At 40.7% G+C, this 22,576-nt stretch overlaps 2 protein-coding genes across 2 annotated transcripts in view; one reads left to right on the top strand and one right to left on the bottom strand.

The window, feature by feature from the left end:
* The window catches only part of adgrl1b (adhesion G protein-coupled receptor L1b), a 31,731-nt gene extending 22,937 nt beyond the window's left edge, over window positions 1-8,794 (top strand). The window contains exons 18-24 of the mRNA XM_088010036.1: window positions 514-580; window positions 1,368-1,456; window positions 3,039-3,207; window positions 3,296-3,445; window positions 3,537-3,633; window positions 3,722-3,832; window positions 5,869-8,794. Of these exons, the coding sequence (XP_087866162.1) occupies window positions 514-580; window positions 1,368-1,456; window positions 3,039-3,207; window positions 3,296-3,445; window positions 3,537-3,633; window positions 3,722-3,832; window positions 5,869-7,868 (2,683 nt within the window). The 3' untranslated portion in view covers window positions 7,869-8,794. The remainder of the gene's footprint in view (window positions 1-513; window positions 581-1,367; window positions 1,457-3,038; window positions 3,208-3,295; window positions 3,446-3,536; window positions 3,634-3,721; window positions 3,833-5,868) is intronic.
* A 3,819-nt stretch (window positions 8,795-12,613) lies between these two features.
* LOC106922041 (phospholipid phosphatase 3-like) lies at window positions 12,614-22,057 on the bottom strand. The gene is made up of 6 exons (XM_014994141.2): window positions 21,613-22,057; window positions 16,948-17,105; window positions 16,529-16,821; window positions 15,668-15,725; window positions 13,952-14,128; window positions 12,614-13,838 (listed from the first exon to the last, which is right to left on the bottom strand). Exons 1-6 carry the CDS (start codon window positions 21,812-21,814, stop codon window positions 13,740-13,742), a joined length of 987 nt encoding a protein of 328 aa, XP_014849627.2. The 5' UTR covers window positions 21,815-22,057; the 3' UTR covers window positions 12,614-13,739.
* Window positions 22,058-22,576: the final 519 nt, after the last annotated feature.

Here is a 22,576-nt window from a genome sequence, read left to right on the forward strand (position 1 = left end):
CAAAGTGTGAGAGGGGGAAAAAATAAGTTAAAATGCGCACATTTCAGACGAAGACAAAACACAACATAAACAAGCGATGTCACGACACAAAATGCAAGTGGGATATGCTTTTTTTTTTTATTTTCTTCTTGGCGGTTATTTTCCAATTATTATTTCCTCTCTACATGCCTTTTTTTCCCTAATATTCCTTGTTTTAATTAATCTAGCGACACACATATTTTGAGTAAAAGTGGGAAAGAAAAAAAAAGAAAAACAAGCCAGAAAAAAAAAAGAATAAATAACAAAGGGTAACTAAAGAACATGCTTTGTGATCTTATTGGTTGCTTCTCCCAATTCCCATCTTCTCCCCTCAGAATTGTGGAAAATATTTTACTGAAATAGTCAAATTGACTTTTTTTTTTTAATCTATTGCAGTTGCGTGAGAAGATCTATCCATTTTTTATGTACTGCTTTTTTTCCTGCTGTCTAACGTCAACGTGCTTATTATTTCTCCGGGTGTTGGTGCTGTTACAGGTGCTGGCTGCGCACAGATAACTACTTCATCTGGAGTTTCCTCGGACCTGTAGCCGTCATCATTACGGTGGGTTCTGCTGCATTGTGTCGTGCAAATATTGTTCAGTTATCTCCCGTTTCTTTATTTCTTGTTTCCAAAACGTCAGACGTTATCTCTACCATCAGGGTTTTGTTTTAGACTGGACTGGTGGCACTTATCAAAAATGTTCATAGTCAAATGGTTTTCAGCTTATAACTGAAGTGAAAGTATCTTAAATCAGACGTCGTGGTAACAGATGATCTCAGTTCCACAGTACAATAAGTTATACAATAGCCAGTTGTGGCTGCAGAATGAGAAACTAATGAGCGTTGCATTGTTTCATGATTTGTGGGGTATACAAAGTGGAAGATCGTGAGGTAATAATAAAATGTTTTGCTGCTCAAATGTCAAATGCATGTTGCAAAAACGTTGAAGTCTGAGTCAGGGCATGTGTGGAGTTTTAAGAACAGACAGTTGGCAGAAACTCTGTCAGCAGAAGACGGTTTTTAAAACAAAATGTTTTTTAACGTGCGACACTTCTTTTCTCCAGTTTGTTTTTTAAAGATTGTTCTGTGCAATATGCTGCCGCTGTCAAGAACAAAGACTAGATGAAAAAATGATTGAGAAAGCAGCCAAGGTCCAAACGAAAACTTTGAAAGGTTTCAGAAAACCTGAAAAATGGATGAACACCACTTTGAAATATTACAATGAAATGTTGTTGTTTTAGAGGGAGAAAAAAAGTTTTTAATTTTTTTGCAAATGTTCAGCTTCTCTTTCAGCGTCTCTCTGACTAATGTCATTAAACAACACATCTGTCTTTGCTCGTTTGCCTCAGTTGAACCTGGTCGTCTTGGTGATGACCTTACACAAGATGCACAGCACCGCTGCACTCAAGCCCGACTCCAGTCGCCACGACAACCTCCGGTCAGTCAGACGGCCTCGTGCTGTTTTTCATGTTTGAATAAAGATCACGGTGTCTGAATGAGTTTAAATCGTTTTCAATGTTTGAAGAATTCACGGCGTGTCGAGCTTCTACAGCGCCACCTTTTTTCTTTTTTTTCCCCTTTTTTTTGTGTGAAGTCAGAAAATTTTATGGTTTTCAAGTTAAAATTGACAAAAAGTCTCTGAAGTTTTGAAATCAGCGTCACCTGGATGTTGAAAAGAGACGAAATATGAAATAATCAACTTTCTGCACATAACCGGGAATATGTGTGTGCGTGCGTGCGTGCGTGCGTGCGTGCGTGTGTGCATGCGTGCGTGTGTGCGTGTGTGTGTGTGCGTGCATGCGTGCGTGTGTGCGTGTGTGAGCTTTGTCCATCACCTTTGGTTGAGCTTGCCCTGTGTCTCCCTGTGGGGTTCCTGCTTTGCTTTTACAGAACTGTTCAGAGAAAAACTCAGGAACATTTTTGTTTAAGGTTTAGATTCGTTGTGAATTACACGCAGAGCCGAACATCCGCAGAGGAAATAATAAAAAAGAGAAAGTGTGGAAAAGTTTTCGGAACAGCAACAGGAAATCTTATTACTGTGAACATTTCATAGGTGGATTTATTCCAGAAGGTATTGAGTCATACGTGTGATAGTCTTTGTAACGTTTGTTTTGTTCAAGCTAAAGCTCTGCAGGAAAACAGAATTCAAGAAACGTTAAAAAGTTTCAAAACCCCGCTGTGAAGTTTAATGTCGACTCGTGCTGATAGACAAAAACGTATGTCTGTCTCTTTGACAAACTAAAATAAAAAAAATAAAAAACAGTTAATGTGGACAGGAACGCAGCTGAAACCTCAAACAAGAGGTATAATCAGTTTCAGGTCGCCATCTCCTCCATGTGTTTTGTCATTAAAACGTAACACAAACCAGGAAGGTGAAACGTTTCTGAGGTGGCGTCCACTGATGATGTGGAAAAAGCCGAACAGATCTGAAATTCAGAGATTTTCTTGTGCTGTTCTCTTTAAAAAATTGATTGCTTTAAAGGACTAAATGAAAAATCATTTTAAAAAAGCATGCTGTCGTTTATTGAAGTTTTTGCAAAATCCATTCTTTGTTTTTTCTCCTCAGCCACAAAACGTAATGTATTTTCTGGAGACTCTGTGTATCAGACCAACAGAAGCAGTGCACAGATAGTTTTTTGCACACAAAGTGTCATATGTTTGCATTCACCCGGCCTGAGTTAACACTGTGTAGAACCACTGTAAGTTTTTTAGCAAAGGCTTTACCAAATTATGTTTTTGCTATTTCATATTTGCAAATATTGGCTGAGTTTGGGCTCAAACTCAGCCACATGCCATTGGTAGGGTCTGTGTACATTTCCAACTCTTCCCACAGATCAGATTCAGATTTAGACGCGAACAATAATCTTTACTCCTGTTGTTCTGCTCCACATTTAAGTTTTTTGCAGGCTCTCTCGATCTCCATCACCACTGTCTTTAATTTGTCAAACAAAGAAACAAACAAAAAAGTAAAATAAAATATCCTCCCTGCCTCTTGTGTGACCTTGCTGCCTGGCCTGCAGGGCCTGGGCCGTGGGCTCCCTGACGCTCCTCTTCCTGCTGAGCGTCACCTGGTCCTCGGGCTTGATGTTCCTGTCGGGTCCGTCTCTCCTGCTGGCTTACCTCTTCACCTCCCTCAACACGGCCCAGGCCCTCCTCATCACCATCCTCCACTGCACGCTCGCCAGAAAGGTCAGCATCCAGGAGCCGTTATGCAATTATACACGTCCGTTTCTCTGCGACTAAACGCTCTGTTTTGCGTAAACGGTGGGGGGCTTAGGGTCAGAAGGACTACGGCCGATGCCTGCGTCTCTCCCAGTGCTGCGCCACGTCCTCCTCCAGCTCTCCGGACTCGGTGAAAGGCGCGGCGCTTCGCTCCAACAGCCGCTACACCAGCAGCCAGAGCCGGAGAGCTACGGCGAACAGACAGGTGAAACGCGGCGATGCGTTTGTTTTTACCTGCTGCCGAGTCTGTTCGACCCCCAGCCACTGTTTAACCGCGAGCTAATTTTCCACTCTAGAGCCGCATCAGGAGGATGTGGAACGACACGGTTCGCAGGCAGACCGAGTCCTCCTTCATCGCCGCAGATGTTAACAATACTCCGACTCTTAACAGAGGTGAGGTTTGGGGGAATTAGCTCTGCTTTCAGCCTGCTGTGAAAAGAGAGAGAAAAAAAAACATTTTGTTTTCCTCTCTCTCCTTCAGCTGCTCTGGGAAACCATTTCCTGACAAACCAAATGCTGCAGACTCATGCAGGAGCTTCTCCCTACGACACGATGCTGGCGCAGGGATACAATCAGCCCTTCACCTCCACTGGTACGTCCCATTGAATCACATGAGATCTTCCTATTTTTACTGGTATATCTAAGAAAACAAATATTCTTATAGAATATTTTGATTGTTCAGCGTATGCTCAGAGTCACATTAAATTATTACTCAACTCCAGACTTGAATGTTTCATGGGACAAAAGTTAATTTTGTCTCTACTGGGGAAGATTCCAGAAAAAAAAATTACACTTTTCAGTATTTTCAAAATATTAAAATAAACTAATATTATGTAGGAGTGTAAGGATTCAACATTGTAAGTTAAAGAACATGTTTTTGACATTAAAATGTATCAGTATCATTTTGTGAAATTAGGGATATATCAAACTTAAGGACATGCAAAGCTGCTAAATCTAAATAATAATGCTATGGAAAACTATTTGCACTTCTTTTTTTTTCTTGTTTTTTTTTTGGTCACATTCTTTTAGATTATATGTGTAAAAATCAGGCTGTAATTATAATTGGCCTGGCAGATAATTGCAAATTTCCATTAGAGCTGACTGGATGTTGGACACACAGCTACTATTACAAATCCTAAAAAGCAAAGCTGGTGCACTGGCGTGTCAAGCACAGCCGCGCTCCAACGTCGACATTCATTAGCGAGCTCACGCTACCACCAGTCCCATCAGGCCGCCGGTCCTAAAAACATGGCCGAAAAAATGATAAAAGGCAACAGACTGATCTGTTTATCACCTTTTGCTGATCCAATGCAGCTGTAATCAAAGTATATAAATTTAACTTCAACAAATCCCAAGGTTAGACAATAATATTCAATATGAAAGTTAGAGGTTAAAAGCTTAAAAACTCCAAGTAAACCTGAAAGAGTGGCTACAGATAATTTTATGTGTAATGTAACTTAATTTGTAATGTACAACTATTTGTGTGCTTGTTTTTGTTCATCATGTTTATTTATAAAGCTTTTAGTTTATTTCAGTGTGAGAAAAATGACTTTTTTTTTGGTCAATTTCCTTTTTCTTTTTCCTTTAAATGTTTTTTGTCGTTTATAAATGTTTTTCACGCTTTCCTTCTCTGTCTCCGTGTCTTTACGTGGACCAGTAGGAACCTTCAGAAACAAACAGAGTATGACCTCTTTCCTTTTGTGCTCCTTTAAGTCATTGAGCACCATTTTTTTTTTCAATTCATGGACTCTCAGTGCAACAGCCACAGAAAGTGAATATGCACAAACCATGCAGTCTTCTTGCAAAATTATTCATGCTTCTTTTTCGTCCCAACATTTTGTCACGCTCAGCCTGTCCTGCGAAAGTAGAAGATATGGCCACCCAACTAAACAACAAACGTGTAGAAGTTGTTTGTCCAAAATGGACCTTTTTGCTCTTTAAAGAAACATTGGGTCAGGAGAGCTGGTCAGGGTTGATAGGAAGTTGGAGCGAAATACAAAAATACAGGGTAATACTGGAAGTAAAGTTTTGGGAAGCTGAAAAAGACGCTCAATGTACAGCGACGGCCTTCAGTGGAATAGCTTAAAACAAAACATGTTAATGTGTGTGATTGTTCCGATCAAGGTCCAGACCTGAATCTGACTGAAAATCTATGACAAGATTTAAAAAGCCAACTAACCTTGAGCTGTTTAGCAAAATTAAGGAGCATAGATGGTAGAGTCACAGCCCAAAACAGCGGCAACATGGGGCTCCGCAAAGTATTAATTCAGGACAGATGAGAACATGTTTCAAAAAAATTGTGACGGTTATTCACTTAGAATCTCAATAAAATGCAGTGGAGGTTGTAATGTGACAATGTGGGAAAATGTTGAAGTGGTGGAAATACTTTTGCAAGGTGCTGTGAAGGCATAACTTACACCTCTCCATGTGGCAACATGAGCAGACATTTCATTAAGGAACAGCTTGTTTATCTCCTAAGTCCTCCTGGTAACCCTCCACCTTCAGCGACATATGAACTCCAATCTGTATCCATTCATTCATTCATTCATTCATTATGTGCCTTTCCGTCTTTGTTTCAGTCTTCTCTGTCTTTTTTTTAAACTTTAATATCTTTATTTCTCCTCACAGAGGGTGGAGTGTCGCAGAGCCAGGAATCCTGTGCATTGGACAGTGTTTGTCTCAATGGAGGCTACACCCCCAACACCTTCACCCTTCACGGTCTGGGTACAACGCCCGGGTCCCGAGCAGGAGTAGTGGGCAGCGCTGACCTACTCAGGGAGGGGGGCGTTGGGCTTGGAGGTGATGACATCTCACCGGGGCTCCTCACACCGCACAGCTCTACAGACCTCAACAGCGGAGCCGGAATGCGTCGTAACCTGTCCGACGCGGCGGCTCTGGAGAAGATGATCATCTCGGAGCTGGTCCAGAGCAACCTGCGGCCCTCCGTCCCCATGCCCGTTCCGCCCGAGCGCTACGGGAGCCTGGCGAGGCCGCATCACCATGAGAGGCCAGCTCTTACTCACACCGCTACGTTGACCCGCCACCCGCAGCCCTCGCAAGAGGGCTGGTCTGCCACGGTGCAGCCGAGCTCCCGGCAGAACGCCCAAGAGGGCTGGGCGCATGCAAGGCCGCCCACACAGGACACCGAGGCAAACGCCGCCACACGGGGCCAAGAGCACGGCACCACGCCTCGCTTGCAAGACGGCTGGTCACACGGACGCATTTCTGGAGATTCCGACACCCAGGAGTTACTCAAAGACGGAGACCGCTCACAGCTGCAAGGTACTCTGGGCAGGCGTGGACACCAGGAAAGGCAGCCGGCTCGACCACCGGACGTCCAAGCTCGGCCTTACGCCACCCTAAGCCGCACCCCGGGTACCTTGTCCCGCCACCGCAGCACGGTGGAGTCTACTGGAGGGACAGAACGAGACAGGGAGAGGGACAGAGAGCGAGACAGGGATCGCTACCGAGACAGACCTCTCCCTCCGCCTCCTCCCCCACCACCACAGGAGCCAGAGTCGCTGTACAAGGCTCTGGAAGAGCCACTGCTTATGAAGCAGAGAGAAGCGGTTGTAGAGGCATGGAGAGGTGGCCAGGACAGGGAAAAGGAGGAGACATTTCTGCTGAAAAGAGACGGAATGTCTGACGACTGGAGAGGAGGAACCGAAAGGGGACGAGACGAGTCTTTCACCTCTCATAAGCGAGACGGCGCGATGGATGAGTGGAGGTCCGGCATTGAGAGAGGCAGGGAGGAATCTAAAATGCTCGAGAAGAGAGATGGACGACTCGAGCTGTGGCGAGCAGGGGAGACGGAGCAGGGAGAAACTTTTATCACTCAGAAGAAAGACTTTGGGATGGACGGTTGGAGAAGTGAGGTAGAAAGAGGGTCGGACGAATCCTTTTTCCTGAAGGACAGAGATGGGTGGAGGGCAGGGATCGAACGAGAGAGCGAGAAACAGAAGGACAGAGCGCTGGATGTTTGGAGAGGTGGGATAGATTTGGACAGGGAAGAGTCTTTCTCATTCGAAAACAAAGATGGAGGCCTAGACGGGAGGATCAGGGGGAAAGACAGAGGGTCTCTGCGGTATCAAGGCGAGCGTCAGGATTCAGACAGCTTCACCCTACCTTTAACGCCCGATCTCGACTTGGACCCAGACTCCTCGCCCATCTACACACGGGATTCGAACCCTTCCCCTCTGTACCCCGGAGACCGCCGCTCGCCGCCGCTGAACATCTTCTCCCGAAACTCTCCGCCGACAAACATCTTCGCGCCACAAGAAGACAACTCGCCGCCGGGTAAACTCTACTCCCGCCACTCTCCGCAGGTGTACAGCCGCAGCGGCTCCCCTCCCCGCTTTTACACCCGCACCTCTCCGCCGACTCACATGTACCCAGACAGCAGCCCCGAAGGCCCAGAAGAAGTCAGCCCTACCAGCGGGCATCAGCCCCAGCGGCCCACTCTGGAGCTGCCCTACAGCCTGGGGCGCCCGCCGTTAGGCCCGCGGCCCAATCACTTGCAGACCTTCTACCAGCCCCCGCCGCTAGCTTCAAACGGAGAGACAGGGTACGCGGCAGAGCCCACTTCTGAGGGAGACGACGGACAGATGCAGCGGGTGACGAGCCTGTGACTAGGGCGGTGGTGATTGGGGTATAGATACCAGGGAGGAGGAGGAAGAGGAGGAGGATGGTGACAATTTCAACAAAGTGAAGAACAAAAAGATGGAAACCAAGATTATGCTTTAGAATAATAACAATGTTGGACTTCTCTAACAATTCTGGCATTTTACATGATGGCTCCTCCCTGCTTCTACACCCCGATCACCACGAGACTCCCCCACTTTTCCCGTGTTTTGTTACTTTTGTACGACTGTGATCCATTTATAGCTGCTTCTCCTCCTGCTGCTCCCCTCTTCTGTCTTTCCCGAAAATCCCTTGTGTCTTCCCATATCATTGGTGCTTTCCTTAATCCGTCCTCGTCGCCTAGGTTTTGCTTCATTGGCTGGGTGTTGCCCCTCCCTGTAGCAAACAGTGTGTCAAAGAAGCACTTGTGTGTTGCCAAAAAAAAAGAAAAGAAATCCTTTCAAAGAACTCATGCATGACTTTATAGTGGCTTTGCAAGGCTACATACTGTAGGAGGACGTGCTGATGCGTACATGCGAGTGAGTGTGCATAGCTTGATGAGCATGTGTGTCTGTAAGGATGGGTATATGTGCGTATGACAGAGAAAGTATGTGTATATAATACATTATTGTATATTTAATGTATCACATTGAAGCATTTTATCAATACCGACTGGAGGAGCTGTCCGTCTCTCTCCTCCTCCTGATTTCGACTCGACCCATTTCACATCAAGACCAAAAAACTTTTGTTCCCCCCGCCCCCCAGAGTTGCCACGAACTGCCCCGTGGAGGAACTCGCTGACCGCAGAGCCGGAGATTGTGTAAAACCTCAGAGATTTTCTGCAAACCCCTCCTGAGATCCTTGTACATATCGACCTCAAGTGTTCTGATTGTCTTGTATTGCTATTGAAGTTCAAGTAAACATGTGAAATAAATGTTCCTGTTTTTCTGTTTGTGTGCACAAAGAGAGATGGAGGCATTCAGAGAAATGATCGACATTTTTGTTATTAATTAATCGGGGGATAATAAAAAAAATGATGATGCTGATGTTCTTTTCAGAAACCCTGGATAGCACATGACGAATTAGAAAATATAGTTATGTACATTTTAGAGTGGATAAATAAATGCTACTTTATACAGCTACTGTGGAATCTTGGTCGATTTGCCCCCTTTGCCAATTCATACCTTGATTTCATCTGTGCATGTTGCCAGTTTCTACCTGTAAACCGAACATGTATTATCCATCCGTTTACCCGTTTCATATCACTTTGTTTCTTGGTAGTTAAAGGGAGTGAGGTTCTGTTATGAGGCTGATATCTTACCTGCAGTCAGTAATTTAGCTTAAATCCAGTTGGACCCTGAGGCTAATGTCAACACCATGTCCAAAATAATCCAAGGCCAAAATGGACCCTGTTTCAGAAACGGTACAGAAGTTTACGCATAAGCTGTTGTGTTTGCATTGAAGGTTTATTTAAAAAGAAGTCAAAAGAGTATATACCTGGAAAATAGAGGTAGCGGGTGGCAATTTGGGATTTCTATGTGAAACAGATTTTAGGAGTGCACTCACACCAGTCCTGTTTAGACCGTTTTCATCGAACTCTAGTTTGTTTGCCTAGAAAGCCCGGTTTGTTTGGAGAGGTGTGAATGTGCGATCTGATCCGCCTACAAACTTAGGTTTCTTTTTGATAAATGTGAACTCTGGTGCAGTTTGAACGCACATGCCGACGTAAGCGGACCGGAGACCGCTCCAAAGGCGGGAAGCGGACTGTGCATTCTGGGTAAACGCAACATAAACAAACGCATAAGTCTAGCGCTAGCATAAGAAAAGGCGCGTGGTCTCCAACCAAAGGCAGAAGAGAAATACTACAGCTGCTAAAACTTCATTTTTGTTTACATTTTGAGAAGAAGGAAGTTGTGCTTGTCGTCTTGTTCAGAGACTTTTGTGTTGTTTCCTTCAGTAGTTCTTGGCGCAGCGCCGCCACAGGCGAGGAGGTGAACAACATGTTCAAAGTTTTTGGTTTGTTTGACAAACGTGTTGAAGCCACCTGCACCGGCTGAAAATGTAACAAATGTTGCAATTTTAGTCCCCAGTCCAACCCAGTCTACCAGGTTATCAGATGTGAAAACACCTCTGGTCAGAGTTACTATCTGATAGAACAACATGTTTATTTATGACGAATAAACTGTGTATTTTTGTTTATCACTCCTCTTTATCGGTCAAGAAACAAATTTCACTCAAAAATATTTCACACAGGCGGATTATTAGTAGTGTACCGCTTCTTCTGTGCTGATTGTTACACATTTTCCTGTGTAACAATCAGCCATTTCTCTGAATATATCTACTGAATGCCTAAATGATTTATAAAGCGATGTTAGCATAAATCGCTCTCATGTTCTTAATGTGTTCTGAGATGACAGACGTCTTTGGTCTCGGCCTTTCTCTAACGAGCTGTTAGCTTAATCTTATCAGATAATCTGGATTTATACTAAACGATAGTAATCTGACACAGGTAAGACATTAACCCTTTAGAGCATTTTTTTTTTAACAAAACCTCACTTTAAAATTTGACTTTGAAGAAGTATTTTGATCAATAAGAGATGAATAATGATTAAATTGGACAAATTTGACCTATTTAATTTATTGTATATAATTTTCTTTTTTTAAAAGATTTTATATTATTCTTTATATTACACCCTAATTTCATTCACTGTGTGTCTGGTTCTCATTCGGACCAGTCGACCCATGAAATGAGACATTATGACTCCTTATCAAATCAAAATAACTATGACTGTAAGATATTAATGACCAAACTGAGGGCAAAGTTCACCAAGGCAGATACAAAGTGATGGTCGGTATGACGCGTTCAATGGCACGCTGCTCTTTTATGAACCCAAATTATCTGATTAACCGAAACGTAAAACCAGAAAAGTATGAAATGGTGAAGGGATCTCATGGCTGATGCTCTCTACTGTGTGGCATTTCAGACGACTCTGTAATATTGCAACATCTCTGTACAAAACAGATGAAACGGCTGCAAAACAGTGCAAAAGTCTTAGGTCATCCTGTATTTCCACACTTTGACTCTAATGAAAAGTCACTTCTTCAGGATTTCTACAAGTCTTTTAAACATTTTCTTTGGTGTTCACTCATTTCCTGTGCGGTGCTAGAAGCTGACCACAGCAGCTCGTTATAAAATGTTTGCTTTGAGAAATTAGGAAAATGCAGATAAATAGTTTCTATGTTTAGAAAAAAGGAGATGCATTGATTGATTTGTTGCCAAGATCTCAGTTTGTGTGTTAAACTGTTTAACTTGTTTTTTGGGTTTTTTTTTTTTAGAAAATAAAGGAATGGGAACATCTGAGTTCCTGTGACTCTAGTAGCAAAGTGAAAAGGTTTCGTCACTGGTTCTTTGCTACATTGTGAGTAGACAAAAAACCAGTTTCGCCCTTGAGTTATGAAAGCTTTTTGGGACCAAAGAGGTCAAACAAGAATCCATTTAAATGTTGACAGGTATTGGGGCTGTTACTCTGTGAAAAAGAAAATCTTTAAAAGACCTGAAGAAATAGAAAGAAATATCGACTAAAGCCACTTAAAAAAAAAAAACTTAAGAATTGAGGGATAACTTAATGACTTTTGCACCAAACTGTACAGAAACCAAGAGATAAAAAAGAAAATTGTTGCTGAAAACATCCGACGAACGACTGATGTGAATCTTTTTAATGAAGATAAAATTATCAATTTGAAATGGTTACAGAGAGCAGCAGTGCAGAATGTATTCAGTCACAAATCACTGCAACTTTTATCAAGAGGACAACTTGACAAATCAGATCATTGTACTTGATCATTACATTTCTGAGAAAATATGGAAAACTGGCATTTTCACAGGCATTATAAGTATGATGAACTGGTACATATGACCATGTAGCCATATTTTGAAGTAAGAGGCGGTGAAATCAGAGATGGAGGTGATGAGGTTCATTTCAGGCAGCAGAGAAGAAATAGATGAAACGATGAGTTCTGCTGACAAGAAAGATTAACTACAAAACTTAATTTAAAAATGACGGTGTATGATTTTAATGACAGGAATAAAGATTGTATTACTTCTCTTGATCAAATAAAGATTTTTTACTATTAATTTACTTTATGGTGTGGTTTCACTTTAATCTTTTGCAAAGTGTTGTATTATTGAGGAGGGTATGGTTAACAGACTCATTTTAAATTTATATATATATATATATATATATATATATATATATATATATATATATATATATATATATATATGTATATATATATATATATATATATATATATATATATATATATAAGCAAAAATCAGCTTTTACCAACCATTTTAATTTTTAAGTCTTCAATTTTGTAAAATATCGAATTTGTTTTGTTGCATTTTCGTTTTCGTCTTTTAAGATCATCAGACAAGAAATTATGTAAAAAAAAAAAAAATTCAAATGTAAAACTAAAAGAGAAAAGAATGAAGAAGAAACAGAGAGATGATCTGGTGAAGATGAAAATTTGGTGAAAACAAATTATGAAAATAAAGAATAAACAAACAAACACTAAAACGATTAGCAAAAGAATAACACACACAATAAACCAGGTGCAAAAATCTCTAGATCTTACAAAAAAGTACCTCATCAAATTTATGTCCACTCTGCAGAATTTTATAAACCTTATGTTTTTACAAAACATGTCAGAAACATTTGCAGTTCAAAATGTTTAGATAGCAAAGCAGACCTTTCTGTCAGTATCAATATTAATGTTTATTATCAGCCTGTAGAAAATTGTACAAAATCATTTGCTTCACATTAATTAAAACTGAAAATGCAAACACTTTTTTTGTGTGTGAATTTTCTAGTAGAATGAGCGTCAGATATTTGGAGTGCTATTCATTTTTGGTAAAGTTTAATTTCACAGAAAAAAATAATTATTTCCAGTGGCAGATTATTTCACTTATAACAAGATATTTTCACCATGTCAATAGTGACATTATCTGCCAGTAGAAATACTTTTTCATCAATATTGAAGAATTATTTATTTAAAACAAGCTCCAATAACTAGTACAAAATTATTTGTAAGTCAGTTTTTTATTTAGATATTTACACTAAAACGTAGACCAAAAATACTTTTTTTTTGTTTTGCAGTAAGAGGAAAATAATCACGAATCAAAACACACAACATATTTATAAAACATTTTACTTCTAGGTGGCCTCACGTCAGCTGCGCCTGCACACTGACGCGTTCACATCAAAAATGACCTCTACTGATAATTTCAGTATTTTTCCTGTAAGTTATGTTCTGTTAGGACGTCTATTAGTCGTTTTCTTATGACACAACAAACCCTACGACATCTGGCCAAACACATGAAGAAGAAAAAAACAAGTGCTTACATGCAGCAGCGTACAAAATTATGTAAAAACTGTTAAATAATACAATCTGTGTTTATAAAAAAATATATTACGTTCTATTCATTGCAAAGTGGCAATAACACTAACACTGAAATGAAATGTGCCTTGACGTTATCCTTTGTGATTTAACAATATTTACACATGTACAAGTGGTGCGTAGTTATGGCGGCTCCTGTTTTCAGTCTCAGGTCGGAGGGGCGTGACCAGTCACAAGGGCAAAAGGTCGAGGGCTCAGGCTGTTTACATAACAGACGCACTTTTCAGTCTCCTTCCTCTCAATAGCTTCGATTTTCTCTCTCTCTCTCTCTCTCTCTCTCTCTCTCTCTCTCTCTCTCTCTCTCTTTTTTATGAGCTGCAGAGATTGTCTCCGAAAGTCTTTTTCTGCTGTCAAAACGTAGAGGTATGTCTTGTGATTTCAGAGGAAATTGCCAGGCGTTCCTCTGGCTCGTGGGGTTTTCAGCAGACGGTATGCTGAGGAGACGAGGGGCCGTCCGGCTTCTCGACTGCGGACAGGTCCGACGTACGGCCTTTGAACATCGGCGAGATGTAGAAAGCCTGGCGGTGCGGGGAGGAAACAGACAAACACAAACACGACTTTGAGACATGAGCGGACTCTGACATGCGGATGCGCTCCGGTGAACCAAACAGGGACGGTGAGGAATACTGACCACCCAGTACGCAGTGAGAGCCCCCTGCACGTATCCTGTCAGCACGTCCGACGGGTGGTGCCTGTAGTCCGAGATGCGGGTCAGACCCGTGTAGACCGCCAGGACGACCAGGAGGAACTGCAGCAGCGGCCTCAGCAGCCGAGCACCGCGCCACGTCAGCCGCGCCTGCAGATAGAACTACAAACAACAACAACATGTTTAATGGTCTGGAGGTCATTCAGTGTAAATGAGTAAACCAGGAAAGAAATGAAATGCAGTTTAAAACTGACTGTGATAAAAAAAAAAACATTAAAAAAGAGAGACATCTGTGGTTGAAGTAAATGGACAGCACCAAGCATCTACAGAGCTCTTTTCCCGGGAAGACGATGAAAGTCGTGAAAGCTTTTCTTTTGGACTTTCAAACCTGTTAGCTTTCTTTCTACTTCACTGATAAAAAAAAAGGTTTTCCATTAATTAAAACCCCCACTTCATTTTTGTAAGACTTACTTGCAAACCCCTAACGTTCAGCAGCTCGAGAACAATTTGTTTTTTTTTTTGTCATCGGAAATCTGGAACAAACTTCCAGAAAACCGTAAAGATGTCGAAACACTGAATTCATTCAAATCAAAACCTTAATAAAAGCCTTAATCTTTAGAGCTGCCTTTACTCTTTACACCTGGAACATTGATCAATATATTTGATGTGTATTTGATTTTTGATGATGGCATTTGACAAAATATGTTCATTTCTTGTTTCATATTTGCTAATTGTACAATGTTTTTATGACGTAAAGCACTTTGAACTGCCTTGTTGCTGAAATGTGCTCTATGAATAACTCTAAATATTTTATTGTGATATTATAACAAAATTGCTCGTACTCTGTGAGTTTGTCAAGACCTTTCAAATTTTTGGTCTGATTATTTTGACAGTATCGACTCTCCAAATGGAGTCTGACTGCTTCACTAATTATTACAACTACAAGTTTTAACCTTAATCTGAATTCAAGGTCTCAAGAAGTTATAAGGGGTTTGTTTTGTTTAGTCTTATTGAAAATTGTTTTTTTAATAACCGTAAGCTTGATTTGGAGTATTAAAATCAGAGGATTGAACTCGATCTACCAACTTGTGATGAGGGCACCAGGGTTTACACACAAGTTCCCACATCCACACACACACATCCACACAATGCAGCAGAGCTGTGGGGGCGACGGCGACGCTCCTCCCACAGCGAAACAAAGCGGCTTTTGTCCGCCTCGTATCCTTCGCTCCCCGTCCTGACGATAAATGAATGCAGCAGGAATTTATTTTTTACAAGATATGAAAACGCCGACTGTAACTAGAGAAATATAAATGTCACGAGTTTGGCTAGTCAACGAGAGTGCTTCGTGGTTCTTGATAATTTAAGTAAAATTCGACGTAAATCTTTACTGGTCAATTCATTTTATTATAGTTTCTCTTCTGAAGAAAATGATTTAAAACGTCTTAAAAAAGATCCTGATGTCTGATTGGTGAACCTGCACAATAACATAATATTTAAGTTCATTATGAACTCATTAGAGCTTGACTATCAAAGAATTAAACACACACTATGTGGTACATTTTGAAAAATGGTTTCTATATAAAGTTACACTTTCAGTAAGACATAGACAAACTTTAAATAATCATTTCTTTAGCTGACGTATTTCCATTTTTATGACATAAAAAAAAGAAGATATTTGAAGAAAACGTAGAAACTCACCGCTAAATACAGCAGGGAGTACATGGCAAAAGAAGCATGACCAGAGAAGAAGGACTTCCTACAAAAACAGAAAAAAGCATTTAAATTTATAAGTAACTGAAGGAGATCGCACAGAAAATTCATAAACACGTCATCTGCTTTTACAGGTGAAACTCATTTGTTTCAGTATTTCAATACAAGAATGGACAGTTTTATAGATAAGCTGTCACCTAGTGAAATATATGGGCGTGAATTACTGCATTAATGAACATCCTTTTACCTGCACACCTTTTTTGATCACAGTTTTTCCTTCCAATCAACTTTCCATTGATTTGTGGTTCAACCTTCGATGGCTGTAAATAGCAAATGTTGCTCTGTATGTAATATTTTCACATTTTTGTGAAACTAAATTTTGGGTTTTCATTCGCTACAAGTTAAATTTTTAAAAAAGATGCTTGAAATGTATTGAATCTACAGTCACATTCAATAAATTATAATACGAGTTCCAGTGAGGCTCGTCTGTCAGATTAAAAGTACATTCTGAAAATAACTTCTTATCAGGTATTAAACATACTTTTCACTAAAACCCACATTTTTTACTCATTTTCTATTGGTCTGATGTAATATTCTTGTCTTTAATGTTGCATTTTCAGATTCGGTAAGTGAAAATCATCGTAATTTACAGAAAAATTGACTTCTAAACCGTCTGTCTCTATTTGTTTTATTTAGTGACGTGAATGAATGAAAGGAATTAAAACTTACAGACTATGACTGTATTTTATGAATTAATGAAATAAACAAACTTTTTAATGACAGTTTAATTTATTAACCCACACTTGCATATTTTTATAGTTTTTGACACGTCATCAGTCGGATCCTCACCTGGCCTCTTCCACTAATTGGTGGTCAGGTTTGGTACACTTCACGTCTGTGGCACGCACGTATGTTCCCAGCGTGCAGTTGAGTGACGCATATGTGACGCCGCACACTTCCAGGAAGTGAGGCCGCAGCCGCCCGACGCTGAGCTTGGCCATGTTGGTGAGCGACTGGCCGACGCAGCAGCCGAACAGGAAGGAGCCCAGCTCCTTGTACAGGCAGGAGACGTACAGGTTCTTCACGAACGATTTGGAGCTCACGCTGCAGAAGCGCACCCGGAAGCACTCCCCGAGCGCAATCTGAAGGTTGGAAAAAGTTCAAAAGGGAAGTGAGAAACGGTTTAAAAAAAATTAAAATAAAAAAAAAAAGAGCTGGTGTGATGGGAGGAGGTGTGTGTGTGGGGGGGTAACATGTTGAAAACTCACTGCCAGGCCTGTGATGACGATTCCACCTGCGATAAGAAGCTTATCTGAAATGGCTTCTTGGGTCAGATAAGGGTAGCCGATGCTGGGGTCTCCACATGTGAAGCCCCTCTTGAAGGGTTTCACTGCCTTCAGCTCGCATACGAAGAAAGGAATCGATGCTGCGTGGACAGAGAAGAGGCAGACACTGGGTTAGCCCAGCAGATAACCCTAAAGACTCTTCTGGTTTAAAAACACACACACACACACACACACACACACACACACACACACAAATGTCAAAGCACATGTGTCACAGAGAAGTGGACGGGCGACGGAGGAACATCTCTGATATGCTGAAAAGCCGCAAGTGTTACGACGGGACATGAATTTTAATTGACCGTCAGGCAAGAACGCACCAGCAATTACACTTCAGCTTTACTCTCAGTCCAGAAAAAACAAATAACTCTCAAATATTCTGTCATTATTGCTGTTCTAATTGAATTACTTTTTTTTTTATTATTTGTTGCTCAGAAAGGAACACTCGATGATTCTCAATCAAATTTCCACTCCTGGCATTTTTAATGAAAACTCACGACAACGGTACTTTGTGCAAAACCTTGCAATAAATATGCTGGAATGCTAATGCTAAGTGCATCGCTGAATGTAGCTCTGAAGAACCCGCTTGCATCGCCAATTCACAAATAAAACACTGCGAAGGTTTTGAATCTCTTTGACAAGCTTATGCAATTTCTGTTTTTTCCAGTGCGGTCTTTTAAAGGTCTTAGAGAGGAACAGCTTTGTTTGTGGCCGTCAGACTCACCTGCAGTAAACCACTGGACAGTCACTCTTATTTTGAAATCAAATTTCTTTGTATCCTTAAATCACTTCAGACTCAAAAATCCAAAGAGTTTCAGGCAAATGTTTCGATAAACCTTGAAGCCGCTATCACATTTACATGCAACAGTTATTTAAGGCTTTCGGTTGTTTGCAGTGGTTAGCTTGCAATGTTAGCTTAACTACGGTAATTCAATTTTCTGTAGACTGGGATAACTTATGCCATAAACATCAACTTAAAAAAATTATACTGATCTGTTGATAGAGATATTTCTCATTATGTTTTAATACAGAATAGGGTTGCAGGCAGCAGTTCCAGTTTTCTCGCCCATCGCCAATTACCGATCTCTAGAAAGCCTGACCTGCCGATTCTGATTTTGGCCGATAATTTTTTTTGTCTGAAATGTCGCTAAATATAATTAGAAAGTCACTGAGTCAGCATTAGTTCACATGCCATAATCTGACATTGATTAAAGCTGAGGCAGATGTTTTGTACAAGTAAGAAAGTCTTGGACAATTTTTTTTATTTTTAGAAAAATCTGCGATAAACTCCCAATTATTAGCACAAAAAAGTGCAGGGATTTGTTGACTGATTGATGTAATTTGACAGTAAACAGAAAAAAACTGCATTAATTTGATTGATACCCATGATATTTAAGCACAACTAGTGTTCAGTCTAGAATCTAGGGTCGCATAAAAAGCTTTGGCGGGCCAGATTTGGCCCACGGGCCTCGAGTTTGACACATATGGTCCAAGCCAATGGCGAATACTCTGTAGTATATGGGATTTGAGAGAGGAGAAAAGGTCAAACGTGGATTATTTTTACAGGAAAACAACAATGAAGAATGTGGAGGTCACCAAGCTGCTCCACTGGGATGTAAAAGAAGAGCTGCAGAGATCTTCTGTTCCCTGAATGAACACAAGCTGAATCCACTGAGACTGGAAAGAAAGCAGTAAGGCAGAGCCCCAACAAAGACCCAGCTCCCACTGCGCATGTGTGTGGGAAGGTTTCTGTTGTTGAGGAGGAAGAGGAGGGTGCAGGAAGGGGGGTGAGGGGTTGTTTGTGACTCCAGTTCAACTCTGCCCAGCAAAAACAAAGAGTAAATGGAGCAGCAGAGCCAGAGCCAGCTTCACACTGTCTCTGCTTGTCTCTGGTCGTCCGACCCCTCTCTGCCTCTTCCTCGTTGTCTGTTTTGCATTCCTGTGCACACCGAACAAAGCAGGGAGTGGAGAGATAAAAGAGATACAGGGAATTCTCACGGTGCTGCCTCTCTTCTCAACTTACCCAAACTGTTGTTAAAATGAACCACTTCTCCCTACAGCTTTTCCTTTTAACCGATAATAATATGTAATCGGCCCTTGTTTATTGCTAGCGGGTTGGTCAGCAATGGGCGACGCACGCGAACATGCAGTACCCATGAATGGTAAGCGTAAGTCTTTAAACCAAATCCTCCCCAGACTTTCCCCGAACCCTGAGAACTGGGATGTTGTCATGGAAAGAGCAGAAATCCCCAGGCAATGCACAGACCAGCTGGTACAGCGCGCTCACTACGCCACATGAAGAGGGACAGAAGGGTTCACATGTAGATGAAGGGATGACCTTCTCTCAATCAATTTAAACTAAATGCAAAATGCTTTTTAAAGTTTAAACTAAACTTTAAAAAGACCCCAGCTGGAATAACGTTCTCAAAGAATCACAATATTCACTTAAAACGTGACTGCTTTTGTTTTTATGTATGCTTTTGGGCATAATAATACGCATTGCGGGTGTCCCAATACAACTTTTTCACTTCCAATACGATACCAATATTGCGGCTTTGTGCGTTGGTTGATACTAATATTGATCCGATGCGATATGAGCACAAATTGTACACAATTTTCTTACTTACTTTGTAGCGTGGAATGTTATTGATCAAGTTATATTACTCAAACAGAGAGCAGTAGTCAGCAACAACTGACATGTGACCAGCTGACTCACAAAGGTCTGTGTGAGGGATAAAAGAACAGCTGATATAATCTGATACCGATATTGGATCGTTTTCCAATATCAATAACAAATTGGAACAACCCTACTATAGATTTTGTCATTTTGCGTTACAAAATAGCATAGGTCTAGCAAGCTGATGTTAGCTGGTTCAGCTGATATCTGCTGGTTATATTGAACTTGGTTAGTAACTAGGGAGGCTAGCTGCTCAGGTAGCTAGCCTTCAGTCAGCTGCTTTACTCTCCACCTGTACAGTGTTACCCTAATAAAAGTGAGTAATAAACGGGTGTGTAACAGGATCTTGTGACACCTTTTAGTCAAAGTAAAGTCCGTCTGGTAAAACAATATTTAGCCAGTGTGAGCATGTGACTTCTTCAGTTGAAATAAGTAAGTGTGAGATGCTAATATGTTGTTTGAGACTTATTTTGAAGGACAAAAGGAACAAGTTTTGTATTTCTGAGCTATTTTGTTAAAGTAGTCATTACATTAAGATGGGTTGTCCATGACACTGATTTAGTGTACATAGCAAAAAAGAGAAAGATTGGTTTGCAAACAAAATACAAACATCTTGTTAGAACTGTGACATTAGCACCTCTAGCTAACTGTTAGGTTGTGCAGGTTGTATCTGCTTCTGGGTTTTATGTAGACGATAAACTGAAAAATTATTTCACAGTCTTTTAATGATTTGAGCAAAGTTTGAAATTCACGAAAACTTTTTTTTCTGTTAATTAATACAGAAGAAAGGAGTATTTTTCAGTGTATTTTAAAGGCAGGATGACCGATCGTAAATACCAGAATGTATGGATGAGTCAAATCTGGACCAGAGTATTCTATACTCATTCATGATAACTCTTAGAAAACAAACTAAAGGGGATTTTAATATGAAAATTGTGGTTTAGACAAAATATAGTTAAAATCGATATCGAATGTTATATCATCTCTATAGACCCAAGAGTTTCCATATCAGCTCTGTCCAGGTTTTTTAGTAGTATATTTCCAATCAGCTAAAAGTGTTGCTTTCGCTTCCTTCAGTTAGCAGTTTTCAGCAACAAGTGTTGGAGAGACAATCCTGTTTTACTCTGTGCGTCACACAGCCGAACAAAACACTCTGGTCCTCTCATTACAGCGCCCCGAGGGCAAAGGAATGATGTGTGATGTAATATATTTTTTATGATTTTGAAACTGTCACTTTTTAAAACTGAGACATTTTAAACTAGTGCCTACTTGCAAACCAAACCTGAAGTTATCTTAGTTCTGATTATCCCAGTTTCAGCTGCTGGGTTTCTTCTGTTTTATATATATGTATAAATATATATAAAAACAGGAAGGATTTAGAAACTAAGCAGAAGATAACATTAGTGAAGTTACAAAAAAGAAGTTACAAAAAAGAGGGAAGTACAAACACACGAAAAAATAATTTAAACACGAAAAGAAAAAAGTAAAGCCAAGCAGCATGTGAGGTGTTTTTTTGTTGTTGTTTTTTTGCCCAAGTGATTAAAAAAATATTATGCAACGAATATAGTAAATGAATATTACAACTATTAAAATTGGAAAAGCGAAACCACAAGTTCACAGGGGATTCAGTCACGTATTGAAACATTTTTTAAAAATTTCTCTCACATTCGTGGGGTTTTTCCCCACAAAAAGCGACTCAAAAAGTTGTTTGTGATTGTGTCCAATAATCAATCCGCGCACACAACCAAATAACTTCTAAGAGACTCAAATTATGTCGCTGTATTTACACGATACATTAAAGACAGGTACTAAAAACTTTCTCAAACATGTTTTTTAAGTGCTGCTTCTGTTCAAACATGTATTTAGCTGTATAAGCCTTTCTGAATGCCTGTTTAGAGTCACCGTTTACTTACCGAGAAAGAGGCAGAGGAGGTCTAATCCCACCAGGAACCTCCTTTTTGACAGAGCAGGTCCCGTTATCTCCAGGAGTTTCTTCCCGCTGTCCATCCCCGTCACTGCCGGCTTCAGGCTGACCTTCTTGTCCGACACTTTGCGCTGGAGCTCCGCACTCGGCACGGTCACCGTGGTGGGGTGCGTCCCAAACGTATCCAACATCACGTCTGCCTGGCTGCGGGTTGAAGCTCAGCGTAGAAAAAAAAAAAACCCAACTAACAACAAACTTGTAGGCAGGAGCTTCTTGAGTGCGTAACCCGAACCGTGGCTGCGTGTTATTTAAACTCTCCAAGGAGATTCACGTGCTCACACGTTACAGTGTTTCGCTTTTACGTGCTTTTTTTTTTTTAAATTGATATTCATTCATCATTGTCTGGCCAGGCCTGCCCCGACCTGTTGCTGCTGATTCATCTGGAAGACATGGCGTTGTTTGCGAAACAAACCGGGATACGATCTCTTTTCCTTTTCTTCCCGTTCAGAGGGAAATTACCAGATTCGGAGAAATGTCACATCACCCTCCAGGGAAGGATCGGAGACAAATGCATCAGATATTTGTCAGTGTCTGGAGGAAAGATAGCTTTCTTCATCGCTATTCACTTTTCATTTTTATAAGCCAACATGTAAATTTACATCAAAATGCAGTAGATTGTTTAGTATAAACGGTGCCGTGAAAGAGTAGCTACTTGCAGCCTTAAAAATCCGACGTTTTTGGTTCTTTGTCAACAAGCAATTATAGCCAAAAATAAATCCAGTAAATTAAAAAGTTTTCTAAAATTTCCTTTATAAAGTGAAAACTATTTGACTTAAAGGGGACATGAAAAATATATTTGTGTACGTTTGAGTGTCTAGGAGTGAAAAAAATTTAATTATTCTCTCCCAATGCTGATGGATATATATGTTTTTTGACGTTATTTGTCATTCTGT

Source organism: Poecilia mexicana, unplaced genomic scaffold, assembly GCF_051168715.1.
Source record: "Poecilia mexicana isolate PSO_F unplaced genomic scaffold, ASM5116871v1 scaffold_2, whole genome shotgun sequence".
Lineage (NCBI taxonomy): Eukaryota > Metazoa > Chordata > Actinopteri > Cyprinodontiformes > Poeciliidae > Poecilia > Poecilia mexicana.

Excerpts from the sequence above, each read along its gene's own strand:
- LOC106922041 (XM_014994141.2), bottom strand. The coding sequence starts at position 21,814 with ATGTTGGATACGTTTGGGACGCACCCCACCACGGTGACCGTGCCGAGT. Across the intron at positions 14,129-15,667 it reads ACTCCCTGCTGTATTTAGCG|TTCTATCTGCAGGCGCGGCT; the intron begins GTGAGTTTCTAC and ends TGTTGTTTGTAG. Across the intron at positions 13,839-13,951 it reads CTCTCACTGCGTACTGGGTG|GCTTTCTACATCTCGCCGAT; the intron begins GTCAGTATTCCT and ends CCGCACCGCCAG.